Source organism: Pituophis catenifer, unplaced genomic scaffold (assembly GCF_029215685.1).
Source record: "Pituophis catenifer annectens isolate HBS135680 unplaced genomic scaffold, rPitCat1.0.hap2 SCAF_6, whole genome shotgun sequence".
NCBI lineage: Eukaryota > Metazoa > Chordata > Lepidosauria > Squamata > Colubridae > Pituophis > Pituophis catenifer.
In genome coordinates, this window is record NW_027256886.1 from 50,877,333 (window position 1) to 50,896,856 (window position 19,524).

A 19,524-nucleotide genomic window follows, 5' to 3' on the forward strand; every position below is an offset into this window, starting at 1 on the left:
ATCTTATCAGTCACTTGTTCAGATATATGTAATGTCACCTGTGCTTATCTGCAGTCATTGCAGTGTCAATTATTTCCATTTCAATGAACGCAGTCAATCTGCAAGATTTGAAGGCTTCATGACTCTATATTTTGTTTTCCCATAAATACAAAATCAGTTTTAACCTCTTACGTCTATACTCGGTAGAGTTTTCCCAATCTTTTTTTTTAAAAAAGGTGATCTTTCTTTAAAGAAAAAGGATATTATTCACATCTGAGGACTCAAGGGATTTTTAAAAAATGTTTTTGGTCAAGTTTCTAAAATACCTGTTGTATCTTTCAACTGTATATTAAAAGAATGTGTACTATGAAGTCTTTTCACAATGTATGTTATAAATAACAAATCTAAATATATCCAAGAACGCATGTATATTTGGAGAAAAAGATGTATGCCCTAGAAGGCACTGGGGTTAATATACATGCAACAGCCACCCTTTTTTCTCCTCGTCTTCACTCTGCAAAACAAATATCAACAACAAATGCACCAGTCTTATACATTAGTCCATTTTTAAAAGTTGGTTTTTTAATTGCACAAAGCAGAGTGATTGCATTCTCTCTAACAAGAAGAAGCTGCAAGTGTTGATATGACTAATTTCAGTGATGGATGAAAGTATGTTCAGAAAAGTTCAAGGTCTCCATTTGTTTAAGCAAACCAGACAAGTCAAAGTTGTTCACAGTCAACTGTTTTGTTAAAACTTCGTTAGACTGACGACACATATCTGGCCATCCAATTTTATATAATCATCAAAGCTGGAATATCTACTTTTCTGATCTTGGTCTCAGTTATGTCTGCTTCAGCCTCTGTTCTAATTCATGTTGCTGCTTAATTAATCGTTCTATTTCAGTTCCAAGAGTTTGTAGGTTATCCTTTGAAGAAAAAAGAAAACACAAATTGTTAGCAGAGCTTCCAATATTTAAATTCAAATAGATCTATATACACATTCAGAATTTATTCAAGAATATTATCTGAACCAGCACAGACATATAAGATACAACAAGATGCATTCACTTAGTCATGCATTTTTAATCAATGCAAAACTGCTGAATTAAGTGTGATAATCATAATTTGTTCTATATTTCTGATTCAAGAATTCAATCTCTATTAGCAATAGCACTGACTTATATACCGCTTTACAGCCCTCTCTAGCGGTTTACAGAATCAGCATATTGCCCCCACAATCTGGGTCCTCATTTACCAACCTCAGAAGGATGGAAGGCTGAGTCAACCTTGACCAAGTGAGAATCGAACTGCTGGCAACTGGGAGTCAGCAGAAGTAGCCTGCAGTACTGCATTCCAGCCACTGTGCCACCACACCTCTATTATTTAAAACATTTCTTTAAAAAGAGGCACTCTCTTATATAAATGTTTTTTTCAATCATCACACCAACAAAATAAAATATTTCAGATGCCTTAACAAATTCTTCAGTACTATAAAATATACTTTAAAAAGCAAATTTAAAATGGCAACATCAAGCAAAAGAAAACCAGGTTAAAGCTGATTTAATTTTTTTGAGTTTTTTATTTTCTTAGTCAAATCAAAGTTCTTACTTAATTAATATAAAGACTTATATGAAAAGGTTCAGCATCAATCAGATAATACCATATCATACGTTGCTTTGGAATTAAAGAGTGTGATTCTGGTTCTTATTTCAATTAGTTATAAAGTAAAAAATGTAACAGCTGGGGCCATAATCTTTTAAGCTAAAACACTCATCTCTTCAGTACTGACATTTATTTTTTTTTTAATTATCATTAGTCTTCTATGCCATTATCTTGCCAAGGAGATTCTAGGAGGCTTATAGTCATACAATTAAAATACCATATAAAACATTAAAATAATAAATAAGAACTGACTTTGAAAACTGTAAAAAATATATTGAGAAACTTTTGTTTTCCAGTCAGTCTTTAAAGTAGACATTTTGGCCTTAAATCTAGTCAGTCATGAGAAGATTGGTTTAAGTACAGATTAGTCCTGAAATGGATAGAGGTAATGAATTTCAATTTGTACTAGTTCATGACTAAGGAATTAGCCTAATTTTGTCCTTGCTCTCTTTTTAAAAATTCCTCTTAGTTCTAACAGGAGTAAAATTGCCCAAACTTGCTAACATTGCCATGGGCCCTACATGTGAAGAGAGGGGTTTCTGGCCAGTGGTTCAAGGACAAAGTTCCTTAGAATACCTGTTACCAGCAGAAATAATGGGCGAAGAGTTTCTCACATGTACAGTTAAAATCTCCACGATAAAATTCTCTTTCCTGGATAGAGTCTTTGTGCTCTTGAAGGGAAATTCCCATTTTACCTAACCCCCCTCCCCCAGAAAGACACATCTGAGGGGCTTCAGTTTGGAATTAATAATGATTACTTCTTTTGTTAAACATCTCTTACAATAATTTAATTATATATTTATTTCATTTTGCTTAAAACAAGAATATACCCAAATTTAAAAAACATTCTCCTAACTGTTCTGAAAACTACTTCCCTGTGTGTTTAGAGTAAAAACCCTAATTCTAATCAAATTTCTTTTACTGTAGCTTTAGTCTTTTTTCTTAATGGAAATTGCTATTCAAACATGCAGTTCATTTTCCTGCACAGTCCCTATAGTATTCTTCACTGTTCTGCAATTTTTAACGCTACTGTGAAACAGTGCACAGTATTTTATAAAGTGTATTGTGGGGTGTTATTTTAATACTCACTTTTAAGGTAATATTTTTCAATAAGGTATCCTCCAGGACTGCCTGAAGTTTCCTGTTTATCTCCAGAGAGAGTTCTAATGTGAGTCCACTGTCTGCAGGGTGTGATGTATAGAGAGAGGCCATGATACCACCACGCCGACTTAAATGTACTTTATTGAAATCCGATGCTTCAGATGAAAGCGTGCCAGCTTCTTCCCGCAAAATGTAACTCTGGATTATTCTGCATAAAAAACAAAGTAACATAAGACAATGTCACAGAAAAGTTGTGCCCTTGTGGGAAGGTTCTGATTCATTTGCATCGGTCTTACACCTTAACTAAGAAAATCCATTTATTACGCTTTACCCAGAGCATGACTCTTGAAAATGTCAAGAATGGGAAGTCCTGTATTGTAATTTTGGAAGAATGGGCCAGGCTGCTATTTATTTCTAGCATCCACTACTAATTAAAGACAATGGAACTCCATATACATGCGTATGGAATTGCAACTCTCTATCCGAAATGAAAAACAAGGATATGTTTAACATAAGTCACAGTGGCATACTTTATGGCTTGCAAACTAGAGAGAATGAGTTCACAGATAGTGCTAAGCCAAATCAAAGGAAACTACAGGCTAAGGAGGCTCAGGGAAATGCATGAACCTGGTCACTGAACCTAACAGTCAAGTTCTGCACCACATGGATATAACTTTTTGGGCAGGCTGCACAGTCTAATATGCCAAATGATTAACAGAAAGCTTTCTATATGTTAAAATGTAATATGTGAACTGCCATAATATCATTCATTTCCCTTTTCTTTGTACAGCATGTTTGTATATTCAAATTATCCCTGCTCAACTATTTCTTTAGTTACTGCATATATCATAGATTATTCAATGACAAGAAAAGAACATGAAACTATGAAAAAAATTGTATCTTTTCAGTCAAAAATGTATAAAACTAAGGAATAAGTTTGTGCCTAAGTTATAGTCCCAGAGTTACCATTAATGTATAAAATGTTTGTAAAAATGTTTCATGTGATCACTTCTACCAAACATCATTTAGTTGCTCCAGATGGCAAGAATTAGTTCAGTGTTCTGTTTCCAAATGACAAAATATCACCATAGAGCTAATTTGGTAAATTCTTAGAAACTTTACCACATTGGATATTGTTTTAAGGATCAGATCTTTGAATTATGTAAGTTTTAATTAGCAGTTACAAAGTTGGAGATCTGTAATGATATATTCTGCCAGGGTACATATTAAACATTTCATTGCAATTACGTGCAGCCACACAATTACTTCAGAAAATTGAATGGCAGAGTTAACACAAATATTTTTATATGAACTTGAAGAGTTTTAGCTCTAAAATAAGTCAGTGAAAGAACAGTGCAGGAATAAATTTAAGCTAATGACTTTCTAGCAAGTAACTACTTTTGATTCAGTTTATTGTGACTATTTTCAGAATCAACTACATACCTTTTCATAACAGCACTGAGTATGTTATATACATCAAAACATAAATGTTATATTTCTACAGTTTAGTCATCATTGCTATCTTCATTTAATTTCAGGGCAAGTTCTGTTTATTACTAAGAGAGTCTTTTTACTGAATTCATATATAAGGCTGGGAAATAGAAATTTCCGCTTTTACAGCATACGTGTCTTTTTCCTTACTCAATAAACAGTGGAAATACCTGGGGCTATTTGGAAAAGGCTACCACTATTTCAACTTTTACTTCACAAATGTGTTGTGGGCAGTACTAGGGTTTTACTGTGCCTTCTTCTTTTCTTAGCTAATGAGAGGTACATACTTGGTTTTTTTCCGGATTTCTTCCACTAGTTGTTTGATATGATCCTCCATAAACTCCATCTTTTCATTTTTTCGAGCATGTGCTTTCTGTAGCCTTACTATCCGCTCAATCAAGATAGTCTTGTCCACTTCAGGAAAATGATCAACTACTACTGAAGAGCCAGTGTTTTCTGGTGAACGATCTTCATTGCTGCTCCGAGCATTAAGAGACCCTGCCAAACCAAGTGCATCTTAATTGGATTGTCCAGTTTTAAGAAAAATCTCCCTCCTCCTGCCCATTCCTTTGATTCTCCCCCCCCCACCCCCCAAGTGTATATCTTCAGAATTAGGTCCTGTTTTATGTCTGTTCAGAAACTAACAACATTCATGAAAGTCGCAGTTTTTTAAATGGAATTAATTTTGGCAAGAAAAATAAAAAAGAGCTGGAAATAGCAGCCATAAACACTTTGAACCTTGAGGTAAATATTTGATACCAGTTATAAATCACATAGATTCACAAGAGCTAATAATTTATCTTTAGGTTGAAAGTTTTATAGAAAAAATAAATTTTAAAGCAACAGGCTCAACAGGTAATGCATAAACTGAACCTTCATTTGCCTATCTTCAACTTTTAAGACAGAAGTTTTAAATCACCAAAATATTATTCAGAGGAATCTCTGAAGATTAAAAAAAAAAAAAAAAAAACAGAGATGGAAGGTCAAAATCTTCAAGGATTACTTAGGTATTCCGCCATGGCCTCACAGAACCACAACTGCATTTCATGCAGAATTCGCAAACTAAGCTATTTTTCAAAGACCTCCCTGACTTCATTTGTTCTGTTTTGTATTCATTTTACAATAAACAACATATGGCTCTAATTTTTTGTGGGACTCTTGGGCAGAACGACGAAGATATGGAAATCAGAAAAAAAAAAAAAAATTTTACATGTCAGCAAAAGAAGAAAAAAAAGAATTTCTGACAACCAGAAATACCTTGGGTATGAAATCATCTACAGATAAATGAAGATGGTATTCTTAAAGAACTGAAAATATAGCAGAGTCAGCTTGTGTTACCCTTAAAATATCAGCAATGGTGTGTCAGCAATTGCATAAAGTAATAAGTGATCTCAGGAATGAAAGAGCAGGGAAGCTCACACAATACAGCTTTTGTTGGCTGAAAATTAGCTAGACTTGGAAAATTCATCACAATGTGTAGGTGAGTCAAGTATAGAAAATTGAAGTGTTCTAGCTGTGTTATGACTGTAACACATTATTTGCATTTACTATCATGACCTTTTAAAATGTATTTTATTGTATACATAAAATACATTTATTGAATGTATTTTAAAATACATTCTTATAGCTGTGCAGTACATGATTTTCCAAATTTGCCTAAGTTTATCCCATGAGACATTAGTATGAAATTATTCTGGATCTGGAAGATCACAGAAACGTTATGCTTTCAGGGAAAAATCAAAGACAGGTAGTTTTGCTAACTGGGATTGGACAACATGTACATATTCAAGTACGCCATGATCTGCAGGAAATTTTTAACAACTGCTGGGGAAAAATGTATTTTCATGGCAGATTTTACAGCTGTAGCTTATGTTATTAGCATTAGCATAGCTTTGTTTCCTCACAAACCCAGCAAAATAACTCACCTGATGAGCTGGAACGACTCCCCATGCTGCTGACTTCTTTATCACAACTGCCATTTTCAAGGTTATCCAATTTTCTTCGTGCTAATGAAACAAAACACAAGATCTTTGATGAAAAGCTGATGTTTTAATTCCTAGGTCAAATACGCACTACAGAAGCCAATGTCTGAGAAATATTAACCTTGCTGAAGTTGCTTAGTGAGATCTTTAAGATTTGCAGCATGTTTTCGTTTCTGCGTCATGAGCTCATCTTTTAATTCCCCTGCCTTGGTGTTCAAGTCTGCAAATGATTTCTGTTGAGATGCCAGTTCCATCTCCAGCATCTGGACCTTGTTTCTGTGGAACTCGTCTTCCTTCTTCAATTTATTTGCCTGAAAAATGACATATAATCAGCATTTCCTTTCCACAGTATATAATTTTAAAAACTGGGACTTTTTTTTAAATAAAAGAAATTCTAGATCAACTTGCAGAGTTTGGTCTGCTGAATGATTTGTCTGGTTCGTCCTACTCAATTTATTCCAGGTCAATAGATTGATCCTTGAGGGTTTTTTTTAGCAACATGGATTTACCATGGAAAGCAGATAATAAACACAATTGTTATGTAGAAATTTAACCTGTAGAGAGTGGTTCAGGAATGACTATTTCATTTTAATAAGGGTTTCTGTATGGACTGTAGAACAGAAAACATTAAAACTAAATTAAGCAACAAGACATCATAAAATAAGACTCTTTTAAAGAGTCTTATTTAAACCAATGTTGGCCAAAATTAGTAAATACTATATAGAATAAAAATGTATTTGATGCCTGCTTGAAGTCATTTAAAGGGATAATCTCCCATGGGAAGAGATTCAAACCAAGGGCTTCCCAACTCTTGCAAATCATAACGCATATCCTAAACCCTAAAAGCAAAAGTTGCATTTTGCAGGTTAACTATTTATTATCCTTTGGCAGTTCATAGTTCCCTACAACCACACAGGAATTAAAGTTTATTGTCATGTTATGCTTTATGTGAACAAATGGAAATGAAATGCAAGCAAGATATGGTTCCTATTGATAAGGAGAAAACTGAACTCTAGGATTCGCTTGAAAACCATTTAAAATGGATCAAATTCACCTAGAAGGAACCAAATGCAACTTTGGAAGTACTCCTTGATTCACAGCATCACAGGATTTGCAGGTAATGGTTATGGAGAAATATTTCACTAGCGCTTTGATTTACCAGTTCATCTCTTGCTTGATTAACAAGTTCCAGCTGATTCTGAGACTCTCTCTCCATGAAAGTTAGCTTATCAAGCTGCATCTGTAAGGAGTTGGTTTCTGACTGGAGTTGGGCATTCTTCGTGGTTAGCTTTTCGGTGAACACCAATAGCTCAGATTCTCTTTTCCGACTGCCATCTATGTCCTTCTGGAAGTCACTAAGCAGAGTGTTCAGACTATCCACTTCTTCCTTCCAAGAGTTCATTTCTTGTTCATCTCTAAATCAAATATATATTTTAAAGAGTAAAATGTGGAGAGCAAACCAAGCAAGCAAAGATCTCTTTCTGGTTTAGCTCCACTGGGCAAATACAAATTCTACAGCTGAAAACATGCCACCAATACCCGCAGATCACCTGCAGCCTGACATTCCTTAGTACCCTTATCCCACCCTAATTTCTTTTGGTTAAAACAGACAATAAAAACAGAAAATGTATCAAACAATAGCAGACCAGTTACACTAGTCTGGACCAAGTCTTGGTATGTGAAAACCTGTTCCATATATAAGGTATTTATTTCCTACTTAAGCAAATAGTTATAGATAATTTGAACATGAGATGATTCATAGCAATTAAATAGTTGTAACTGCTAAAGGAAATGTATTTGATGGCAGGAGTCACTTCTAATTTACACACCAGCTTCAAACTGCAATTAGTCCAACAACATATTTTATGGAAATGGGTTTCAGTGTTAATTGGCAAGAAATGCTTATGTTACACATTGCAAATCCAAAGGGAAATTAATGACACTGAAACATTCCAGACAATTATCAAATTATAAAACCTGTGAACTATATGATGGTTCTCCAATTACATAATGGTTGTCTTTATTTAATATGTTAAGAAATATGCAGAAACGTTACGGTAAATTTATTGGTTCGATTTATTTATTGATTCGATTTATATGCCACCCTTTTCTGGAGACTCAGGGCGGCTTACAATGCGTTAAGCAATAGCCTTCATACTTTTGTATATACCTGCTTAGTAGGGCTTTCACCCTCCCCCAAGCAGTGTTCTTTTTTATACAAAGTCAGATTATTGCCCCCACAAACTGGGTCTTCATTTTACCTACCTCGAAAGGATGGAAGGCTGAGTCAACCTTGAGCCTGGTGAGATTTGAACTTGCAGTAATTGCAGGCAGCTGGTGTTACTTAACAGTGCTTTAGTCTGCTACGCCACCAAGGCTCTTGGTGGCATATTATTAATAAAATTATCGATTTTTTTAAGACTCGTACAATAAGATAGAATAAAACTTATCTTTGCAAATGTTACTGAAAAGAGCTGTGATTTTAACTTTTTAAGAATTATTCATTTTAAGCTTATAAACACACACAATAAAAGAGAATGCTTATCATTCTTATTTCAAAAATGTGATCATATCATTTCAAATAGCTGATCTAGTAAGAATTCATAGCCATGAATAAAGGCATATGTGTTTATATAAATATAACAAAATCCTAAATAATTATATATAAAATATAAATCATTTTTATATTTAATATTAGCCTATCTGTAACATTTTTTCCCTTTTGAACTTACCATTACAACAATTTAAACTCAAAGTACATTGCATTGCAACAAATTTTAGAAATATTAAACAATAGCATTCTGACTTTGAAGTACCCTGGTTTGAGTTCAATTCTTTCATATTCAAAACACAAATTGCATCAAATATCATGTAAGCATTTTGAAAATGATTGAATCAGACCGTTTTGAACATGAAATTTGAAATATCAGGTGCAGCAGTATTAAACAGCAACAAAGTATTGTTTGGTATTCATGATGTTACATAATTAAGTTAATTTTATTTTTAAAAACCACTGCTTATTATGTGGAGGTTATTTTGTTGCACCAAGTAGAATGTTTCAAATTGAATGCTCCACATATAAAAGTATTTCCATTGTTTAAAATAAAACAAAGAATTACAAACTTAACCTTTGTACCTTTGATGTTGCTCCTGCAATTGGTCTACAGTTTTCACTTTCTCTAGCAAATTATGAATTTCAGCTTTCTGTCGATTAATAAGTTCTCTGTATTTTGATAACTCATCTTCTGTTCTCAACCGTTCATCTTCTAAACATTTGACCTAATAAAGAAACAAAGCCAATTCATCAACATCAATAGCATTTTATATAATATGTTTCATTAGCTTTTCAGGGCATTAAAATATTTTGTTGAACATGCATGCTAGATAATATTCAGCCTACTCTCTCTTTTTTCTCATTTACTGCTTTCTCTTTCAAGAGATCCCAGAACTATTTTGGAAATTTTTACTTTCATGAAAACTTTCATCACAAAATAAGTTACCTTGATAAATTTCAATTTGTCAAAAGAAGCCAAATGTGATTTGTCAATTATAAGGTGCCTTATTTTAATTAAATCATAATACAGACATAACACTAAATTACAATTAATCCAAAACTGAGCAAGAAGCTTTGAATCTCCTCAATTTTACAAGAGAAAAAATGGACTACTACTGTATGAGAGCTGGTCATTCTAGAAATGAAAAACTGAATTTATTTATTTATTTATTTATTTATTTATTTATTTATTTATTTATTTATTTATTTATTTATTTATTTATTTATTTATTTATTTATTATTGAATTTCTATACCGCCCTACTCCCGAAGGACTCAGGGCGGTGCACAGCCATGAAATAAAACACATAGATATACAAAATTTAAAATCAAATAAAATGAATTAAATAAATTTGGCTGAATTAATACCCATAATTTAAGATACCCATATTTTAAAATACATTAAAAATTTAGAATTTACACTTAAAAGGGAGAAGATTTAGAATTGACTTGTTAATGAAATGTAATCATTATGACTACACAGGAAAGAATTCATCTTTAGGAAAATGTATGATCCTTTGTTAGGAGTTTTTTTTTGTGAGGTTTTAAGCCTCCAAATTGGAAAAAACCCATTCATATTTTAAAGTAACTAAATGGGTCAGTGAAGTGGGTCTCAACTTGTCCTTAAGCAATCAAGAATGGATGGGCGGTTTATAAAAAATGACTGACTGAATGAATGAACAAACAAACAAATCCTTCTTTTTGAATAATACCAGTCCCAAAAAGTAATCTTATGGATGCTTGTAGAACAGGGGTGTCAAACTCACGGTGTCATGTTGTTGTCACATGACATAGCTCTACTTTTTTCCCCTTCACTAGAATGGGGGTGGACGTGGACAGCGTGTGACGCATCCAGCCCGCAAGCCGCGAGTTTGATATCCCTGTTTTAGAAGAAACAAAAGTGCAAAGAAAATAATATCCTGGGCCTTGGCAGAAACTCAAGGTTTATGGCAAGTGCTCTCTCATATTGAATAGTGGTGTATGGCTGCAAGAGAATAGGCCCTCCAGTGGTATCACAGATGCTGTCCACAATAAGGCACATCAAAATATTGTATTTCCAGTACCAGGCAAAGGTGCAATTAACACAGCAATATGTTGTATTGTTGGTTGCAGTATTTTGCATTTACATCTTTATTGCATAAATTTTTATTTAAAAATTGGATTTCCTTTTTAGAAAGGGCTACTAAGTCCTCCACCCTTACTTTCCCAGCCCTTGATTTGGCAGAATGAAGAAAAATGAAGCAGTGAAAATTCAAATAGCAACAATTAGATCCACATTAGCAGTTGGTGATTCTATCAAGCTTTTGGACAATGAAATATTGCATAAAGCTATCCAACTGCTCTTAAGGTTTTGAAGACTCTGTTGTTCAGGGAAGTCACATTTTTCAACAGAAGAATAGGAAATGAAGGTTGCCACTATATGTTTGGACTTCAGCAATAAATGATAATTATGTGGAATGCATAAAATTAAATAGTTCATAAAACAGAATATCTTTTCAGCAACCTAGAATATTACATTTTGCACTATCCCTAACTTTGCTTATAACACTGACTTTGTAGGCTGACTTTGGCTCACTTTTATGATAATCCTTGGATTTAAGCTCAAAGAAGCTAAGCATTGCACTGAATTTATGGCTGTACTATAATTTCAGAAATAGCTTAATTTCCACAGAAAAATTAATTCTTCCACATGTGAGCTCTAAAAGAAGAAATCTTTTAGAGTTCGTAGTTTCGTATTTGATTTCAAGTCCTAATTTGCAGAAGTAAGCACATTTAAAGAATTAACTATTCGAGAAGCACATCTGCATTAGACCCTTGCATTATGGGTTGCCTTTCAATTTGCTACTCTCCTAATTTTTATTTAATATCCAAATGATGATGCTGAGTTAGGTCATCTCTCAGCACACACTTAAATAACATACATCTCTGCCTTGGGTTATCCATCAAGGGATTTTGCTCTCAAGGTTCTTTCCCAGTAGTTTTAAGGCTCTTGACTCTGGAGTCTTTCCATCTCTGACTTTGGATGGGGTTGCTCTCCCACAATCCATGTGCAATTTAGGGCACTAAAAACCTTGGCTACACTTAAGTGCTGCTTTTCATGATCATCTATCTATCTATCTATCTATCTATCTATCTATCTATCTATCTGGCATAATATAGGTCACAATGCTGATATGCACAGCTGTATACTTTCAAGAAATAAACAAACCATATGTACAACCACATGTTAAAGAATCCTTGACATCACCTCCTTACAACTAAATTCCATTTTCTTACCTTTGTCCTTAACGTTCGCAATTCATCCATGCCTTCCTTAAATGTTCTCTTCACATCTTCAAGTTCTTTTATCTTGGCATGATGGACCTTCGGAAGAGGGGAAAAAAATCCAAGACATATCTCTGTTTAATTTGGAGAAATGACTTTCACCTGTCTTCCTGTTAGATGTGATTTTTATCAAATCTCTTTTTCTCATAATCTAGCAGCAATATTTAATTTTTACAAAAAAGCAAAAACTGGTGCAAGTAATACATTTTACCTCTAGGTGATCAGATTTCTCTTGCAATTGTTTCTCCAATTCTCCTTTGGTAAGTCGAAGTTTTAGGTCCAATTCATTGGATTTAATTTCTTCAGACTCCTAAGAACATTACAATTTAAAAGTTGAAAAAACATAGAAGATGAGTTTATGAAGCAGACTTAAATGCCCTCTCCAGAACCTTATATCTATATAAATATTATCTCAATTGTCTTGATGATGTAATTTATACATTAAAATATCCATCCTAAAACCTATTTGTTGCACAATTTATTTATGTCTCTTTTATTTACAGTCAACCTAAAAGTTGTTTGTTTTAGTAAGTCAGCTTTGGAAACAAATAGCTGCTTTCTATACCAGCAAGAAATAAGCAAAGTTACAAAGTCCCTTTGTAACTTTCTGTAGTGAGAATGACACATTCCCTCACATTCTAAATATGTGGGACTTTGTGGAATGACTAAATTCCTTTTGCACATTTCTTTGAAAGTGGGACAAATATATGCAAATTTATGACACAAGAATAAGAATAGAACAGAACAGAATCTGGAAGAGACCTTGGAAGTCTTCTAGTCCATCCCCCTGCTCAATCAGGAGACCCTATATCAGTGATGGCTAACCTTTTTGCTGTTGTGTGCCAAAAGCGGGGGGAGGGCAGGGGTGGGGTCATGTGCAAGTGTGCCCATACCCATAATTCAAAGTGCCCCCCATGCTCCCCCACTTTTGGCACGCAATGGCACAGTAGGCCCAGTAGGCCCGTTTTTTCGCCCTCCCCAGGCTCCAGAGGCTTTCTTGGAGTCTGGGGAGGGCAAAAACAGCCTTCTCTATGCCCCCCGGAGGCCCTCCAGAGGTCGGAAACAGCCCACTGGCCAACTTCCGGTGGGACTGGAAGCCCCAGGTTTTGCCCTCCCCAGGCTCCAGAGGCTTTCTAGGAGCCCGAGGAGGGCAAAAACGGGCCTTCCCCACCCCCACAGAAGCTGGAAATGGCCCATTTGCCTACTTCTTGTGCGCCCAGAAGGCACGAAAATCAGATGCACACATCGGAGCTGAGCTAGGGCAATGCTCATGTGCCCACCGATATGGCTTTGTGTGCTACCAGTGGCACGCGTGCCATAGGTTCACCATCACGGCCCTATACCATTTCAGACAAGTGTCTCTCCAGTCTCTTCTTAAAAACCTCAGGTGATAAGCACCCATGATTTCTGAAGGCAAGCTGTTCTTTTGGTTAATTATTCTCACTCATAGGAAATTTCTTCTTAATTCCAGGCTGCTTCTCTCCTTGATTAGTTTCCTATTGTTTCCTGTCCTGCCTTCAGGTGCTTTGGAGAATAATTTGACCCCTCTCTTCTTTGTAGCAGACCCTCAAATATTGGAATACTGCTATCATGTCACCCCTAATTTTTCTTTTCTCTAGACTAGCCAAAGATATATTGATCTATTGAATATATAGCTGGTTTGAGCAATCGGCATTTCCAACAATAAGTGAGCAAGTTTAGAGACATCAGATGTTAAATCAAGAACATGTGTTTATTCACTGTGGGATGGATGATGACTGCCCTCCTGGAAATAAGTTAGTATGGCTTTCCTGCAAATTATATTTAGCTCCTCTCAAGAGGAACTTGAATATTATTATTGATTAATATTGAATAATATTAAATCTAATGAAATCTAATTTTTTATTAAAATTTTTTATTAAATCTAATAAAAAAACAATGAAGGTTTTTTTAAAGAATGCAATACTGTCTACAACTGAGTAACTACAGAAACTGGCCAGTTTCTCTACAGAGAAGCCCAGGTGGGATATAAAACTGCCTATTTTAAGAAAATAATTCGAGATTGAGAAAAGATGAACTAGTGACAGCACATGACATTGTTATAACTACTTGGCACAGGGATCAAGTCTATATTCGATTAAATTATCATGAACTTTTGTATCATCACGTATAAACTGTGATATGTGTGTATTTTAGGTCATCACTCTGAGTTTCAGACAGAATGATTACTCTTCTGTATTGCAAGAAAAGATTTATATGAAAGTGAAATTAGATCATACCTGATATGTTTTTATTATTTCTTGGCAATTTTTTCGTATCTGGTCAGCTTCCTCCTTGGCTTGAGTTAACTTTGCTGTTGCCTCTTTAAGACGATCTTTGGTTTCCTAGAAAATGATTTAATAATTACTAACAGTAATTTAAATAAAAACATTGGTAAATTAAAATCCACACAGAAATGATAGCATTCTATTTCAATTCATGGTAACAGATGGGCCCAATGAGAAGCTCCCAAATGTGATGCACCCAAAGCCACACATGTAGAATTTTTTTTCCCATTGTCATTATCTATCTTCTTGTCCAAAGTGTTTAAAGTGACACCGATAAAAAATAAAAATAAATGCATGGAAATTAATATGATCAAATTGGTATCAAATTGTATACTTATTTTCAAGTATCTTTATCTTATTTTAAAAGGCCCAAGTAAAGACCCAAGATCCCCCCAAAAAGTTGTGTATCCATTCTGTTAACATAAAAACTTAAAAATTAAATAAAGGAATTAGACAACAAATTCCTTGACAAGCAGATGATCTTAAAACCCTCAAACCTTAAAACCCTTTTATAAAATGAAACATACTGACCTTGTGTAAATCCACTTCAGCCTTTAATTTGTTTTGAGCCCATTTTACTTTGATCACATAAGAATTGACTTCTTCTTTTAATTTTTCAATATCTCGTGACATTCTGGTGGTTTCATTTTCCTTTATAAAGGATCATTTTAGAATACTGAGGTTAATTGAGTATTATGGACTAATAAAAAGTTTAATTTACCATTCTGCAAACAATAAATGTAATCATAACGGTTTAACCAAAGTGGAGCATAAAATAATTGGATTTTTTTGACTTTTAAGAAATCTACCTGTCTGCATCTATTGGGCTACTGACAATGGAATATTAATTCCTTGAAGGACTTGAATGTACAATGTGATGTGATTGATATTATAATGTTAATCAAGAAATTGTAGAATTGGAAGTGGATGTTTAACTTATCATATAAATGTTAATTAAACCTTTTGGGCACCAGGGATCAGTTCCATGGAGAAAGGTTTTTCCACGGACCGGAGTGGGCGTGGTTTTGCATGCTGCCTGGGGCTTCACTTGTTTGCGAGGACCAGTTGCTGGCATGCTGTGGACACACTGCCGATCCATGGACCGGGGGTTGAGGACCCCTGAATTAAAGCAGGTGGCCATTTAGTCTTTGCTTGAATTTTGCCACCTCTTTCAGTAACGGATGCTAATGTCAAAGCTACATATGGTATCACATCTAATTTCATTAAAGCATTTGTTATTTTTCTTTTTTTTTTCTCACCTTGATTTTAGTTATCTCCACTGGGTAAATCCTTTTTTTTTTTATTTTACGAAAAATAAATCTTACATTGAAAAAAATATTGCAAAGGCAGTAGGGGGTCTTTACTTATGCAAATCAGCCTTCTGATCAATTAGGCTTTTCCTTTGTTAAAAGCACAAACACTTTTAACCTCACATATAAACATGCCTTTAAACATAATTTAGACTGCACGCAATTCAAATTTCACCATTTGGGGGCAGCAAATTCCTCACTATACTGAAAAGTGATCAGGCAACGGAAGTTATGAAGTAACTCCTTTTTCAACTTATCGCTTTACAACACCATAGCATTGTTTCTTTGTTTTATAGTGAAATAGTTCTAATTCTGTAAAATATTAGTTGCCTGAAAAAAATTAGAGGGTCAAGAAAACTATCTTATAATAGACATGACATATAAACAACAATAGGGTCTTATTGCCAGCAATATTTTATAGGGAGCTAGACTTAGTTCCTTTTTCCATAAATTAAGAAAAATTAAAATACTCAAGAAAGTAACACAGATAGAAATACACAATTTGAGAATATTATTTATTTGCATAATAGATCCAAGGTAAGCAATATAATGTCATGAATGTCAATATGCTTGAAGACTGTGGATATACATTTCCTTTTATACTTGGCTGGCAGTTTGCTGTAATGAATTTTCTGCTCTTCTCCTGAGATTCTTTTAATGACAAATAGGTAGGAAGGCAGTAGGTGAGTAAGTACTCTATGGCAAATAGACAGATAGGTACTGTGTTTTCCCAAAAATAAGACCGTCTTATATTTTTTTGAACCCTGAAATAAGTGCTTGGCCTTACTGCCATACACTCAAAAGCCCGATTGGGCTTATTATCAGGGGATGTCTTATTTTGTGAGAAACTAGGTAGGTAGGTAAGTACTCTAGGCAGATGGGTAGGTAAAGAACAGATATAAAGCTAGCATCCTACAAGTTTAAGAAGGCTCAAGTGGTGGATAGCTGAATCCCATAGTTTTCTTTAAAAATATTCCCATGGCTTGAATTCTGGGTAATCAATAGTTCTTTGGCGGACCGTATCAATTCATAGAAATCAGTCTGGGTTTAGGCAAGCTCCTTCATTCATGGTAATTGTTTTCTTTAAGTGTCCCAAAAGAATCCAACTCATCACATAGATATAGATATAATATATATACTGAAACTTTTTTCCTCTGCTTCATTTTATTTTAACTTCTTTCTGCACTTCATGTGCAAGAAACAACTAAATGGTATCATCATTTTTGCCTCTCTTTTTTTGTATTGAAGGTGACTACCAAAAGAACATCAATGCAAATAGCATACCTTGCTTTCGAATAGTTGGTGCAATCTTGCTTTTTCCTGGGAAAGCTGCTTGATTTTGTTAGTATGCTTTTCAATATCTTTGTTTGCATCTCTGAGTTTTCTTTCAAGGATCTCTTTTTCCTTTCTCAGGTCCAAGGACTCCTTTTCTCCTCTAACATACTTCATGACCATAGCTTCCTTTTCTTGACGGGCCTCTTCACATTTCTTGTTTGCCTTAGAATACCAAATATTACAAGTTTACTTTTATCCATGAGAGCAAATATTGTTTTTTCCTCCAAAAAAAATAAAAATAAAAATAAAATCAATTGAAGGATTACAAAATACATAGTTTCCTAGAAAATTGGGAGGAACTTGTTCTATTAACTTGGTTCCCAGCAAAGTTAGAATATACCAGGGGTTCCCAACCTGTGGGCTGCGTGAGTGGCTGGCCAGTGCATGCAAGTGTGTGCGCGTGCACACAACTCCACTCGCACTAGGGTCACGCACACGCTCATGGCCCACTTTGCATCATGGCCCCATTTGTGATGCGTACGCTCGCAGCCCCATTCCCATGTGCACATGCGTGCGTAAAGGCACCTCCCTCCCTCAACCCAGAAAGGTTGGGGAACTCTGGAATAGACAATATAAACATGTGATGGGTCAAAATAGCGTACATTCTAAGCTAGGAAATTATCACCTGATTAATTACCTGATCTGTACGAAAGGCCATCTCTTTGTGCAATTGCTGTATAGCATTTTTTGCAGCAGCATCCTGAGATACAAGTTTATCTTTAACTGTTTTAGCTTCTTTCTGGAGGTCTTCTACTCTCATTTCCAGCTGTAAAAGAAAACAAATGCCAGTATGTATAGGTATATGTAAATTACATAATCTGTAAAACTTGAAGAAAGATCTTAATAACTGACATATTAGAAGTCATAATTTCTGCATTTATATACCTTAGAAAAAAGTTAAACATAAGAATTTAAAAACTGGAGACCAACATACCAATTTGTATCTGAGAAATTCTGCAGCGATAACTTATTGAGCAATAAGTTATTATTTTTTTAAAAAAATAGTTTTGGAACAGATTGAATATCCATATAGGATCTAGGCTGGAGAGGGTTCAGAAATTTCAGAACCACCGATTGGAAAGCAAAGAACCATTAACATGCAATATGGGAAGAGAAAGGAATAAAGCATATAAACATCATTTTAAATATGATCCAGCAAGGCTGATGAATTGTCACTTCCTTTCCTTTCTGAAAACCCTGCTCTGCAATTGAAAAAAAAAAAATCACTGCAATTTAGTCCATCAGGGAAAAAAAAATTGATCTTAGACTGTGGAAAGACTAATCTGAAATCTAATTTTCTGAAGATCAATTTAGGACTATAAATAGAAATACACAATGTTTCCTGAAGAAACTTGGATCAGCATAAAACTCTTACCTGTCTAATTATATTGAGATGTTGCTTTTCAGTTTCTGTTCTCTTCTTCAGCTCATCTTTTAAGTTGTCCTTTTCTGAACAAATGTCCAAAATTAGTTCCTGATGCTTCTTGTTTTCTTTAATCAATCTATCCATTAAAACAATTAAAATAATTGATCAGGCAAGGTGAACATTTGTGAACACAGTCCTCTTGTCCTCTTTGAAACTACTATAGAGACCAAGAAATTTATTTAAGATCTGTGGCGCCCTTCCCCCAAAGCAATAAAATACAATTAAACTCCCACAAGTTGAAATGGCCTGATAAAAGGCCTGGTAAAGAAGACTTGGCCTCTAAAAACAGAAGCCATAGAAACAATTGTAACCTTCAAGAAAAAGCATTCTGGTTGGTTGCATGAATAGGCTTTTTTTAAAAAAATGAAATTGCAAAGTATCCATTTAATTAGAACATGTTGTATATTTATTTCTCCTTCCTGGAGTTCTAGGTTACCACAATCATTTTTGACAATCATCTGTTGTTATGAACTTTTCTGTGCTGTAGGTAGTTTAGTACTCAATTAAAATTGAGGGATTGGTTTATGATGCACCTGGTCTTACAGTTACCATTATTTTCTTTGTTTATTAAAATATGTCTAGGAAGGGTAGCCTGTCACTGTTTCCTTCCTCTCTTGTGAATTCAATTCCATGTGAGAGAATTCTTAGAAGCTTGGCACTCTGACAAATTCACAATTAACAGGAATATAGAAATAAACTCCATTTATTTTTCAAAATTCAAAAGCAACAACAAAAGCTCAAAGGAAGGGCCAGACGGGCCACACCACATCCTCATTAACCAACTCCCAAGATAAGTATCAAACCAGCACCTAATCACTACAAGCACAAGACAATAGCTTGCCAATCAAAGAAGAAACAATACCACTGATCCAGCCCAAACACACACAAGGCTGGTAATACACCCTGTATCTCTTCCATGTCAAAGTGCTGATAATGTTACCCAGTGTGACAACAAAACATTTGCAAGAAGAAAGCCACACTCAGAGAACATTAAGAACCCAGTTTAATTGCTATCTTCACACCAAAGTTGCTTTTTAGATTCAACCACTTTTAAG

At 34.6% G+C, this 19,524-nt stretch overlaps 1 protein-coding gene across 2 annotated transcripts in view; it reads right to left on the reverse strand.

Annotated features, from left to right (window-relative positions):
- Window positions 1–528: 528 nt before the first annotated feature.
- CCDC186 (coiled-coil domain containing 186) overlaps window positions 529–19,524 on the reverse strand; it is a 40,966-nt gene continuing 21,970 nt past the window's right edge. Inside the window, exons 3-16 of one of the 2 annotated variants that reach the window (XM_070945388.1) lie at window positions 18,419–18,545; window positions 17,681–17,809; window positions 16,993–17,205; window positions 14,930–15,049; window positions 14,351–14,455; window positions 12,304–12,402; window positions 12,045–12,131; window positions 9,352–9,494; window positions 7,375–7,630; window positions 6,337–6,526; window positions 6,159–6,239; window positions 4,521–4,731; window positions 2,731–2,950; window positions 529–905 (exon numbers count right to left, since the gene is read on the reverse strand). In XM_070945388.1, the coding sequence (XP_070801489.1) occupies window positions 822–905; window positions 2,731–2,950; window positions 4,521–4,731; window positions 6,159–6,239; window positions 6,337–6,526; window positions 7,375–7,630; window positions 9,352–9,494; window positions 12,045–12,131; window positions 12,304–12,402; window positions 14,351–14,455; window positions 14,930–15,049; window positions 16,993–17,205; window positions 17,681–17,809; window positions 18,419–18,545 (2,065 nt within the window). In that variant the 3' untranslated portion in view covers window positions 529–821. Of the gene's footprint in view, window positions 906–2,730; window positions 2,951–4,520; window positions 4,732–6,158; window positions 6,240–6,336; window positions 6,527–7,374; window positions 7,631–9,351; window positions 9,495–12,044; window positions 12,132–12,303; window positions 12,403–14,350; window positions 14,456–14,929; window positions 15,050–16,992; window positions 17,206–17,668; window positions 17,810–18,418; window positions 18,546–19,524 lie in introns of both variants that reach the window. The other variant, XM_070945387.1, reaches the window with a different exon arrangement.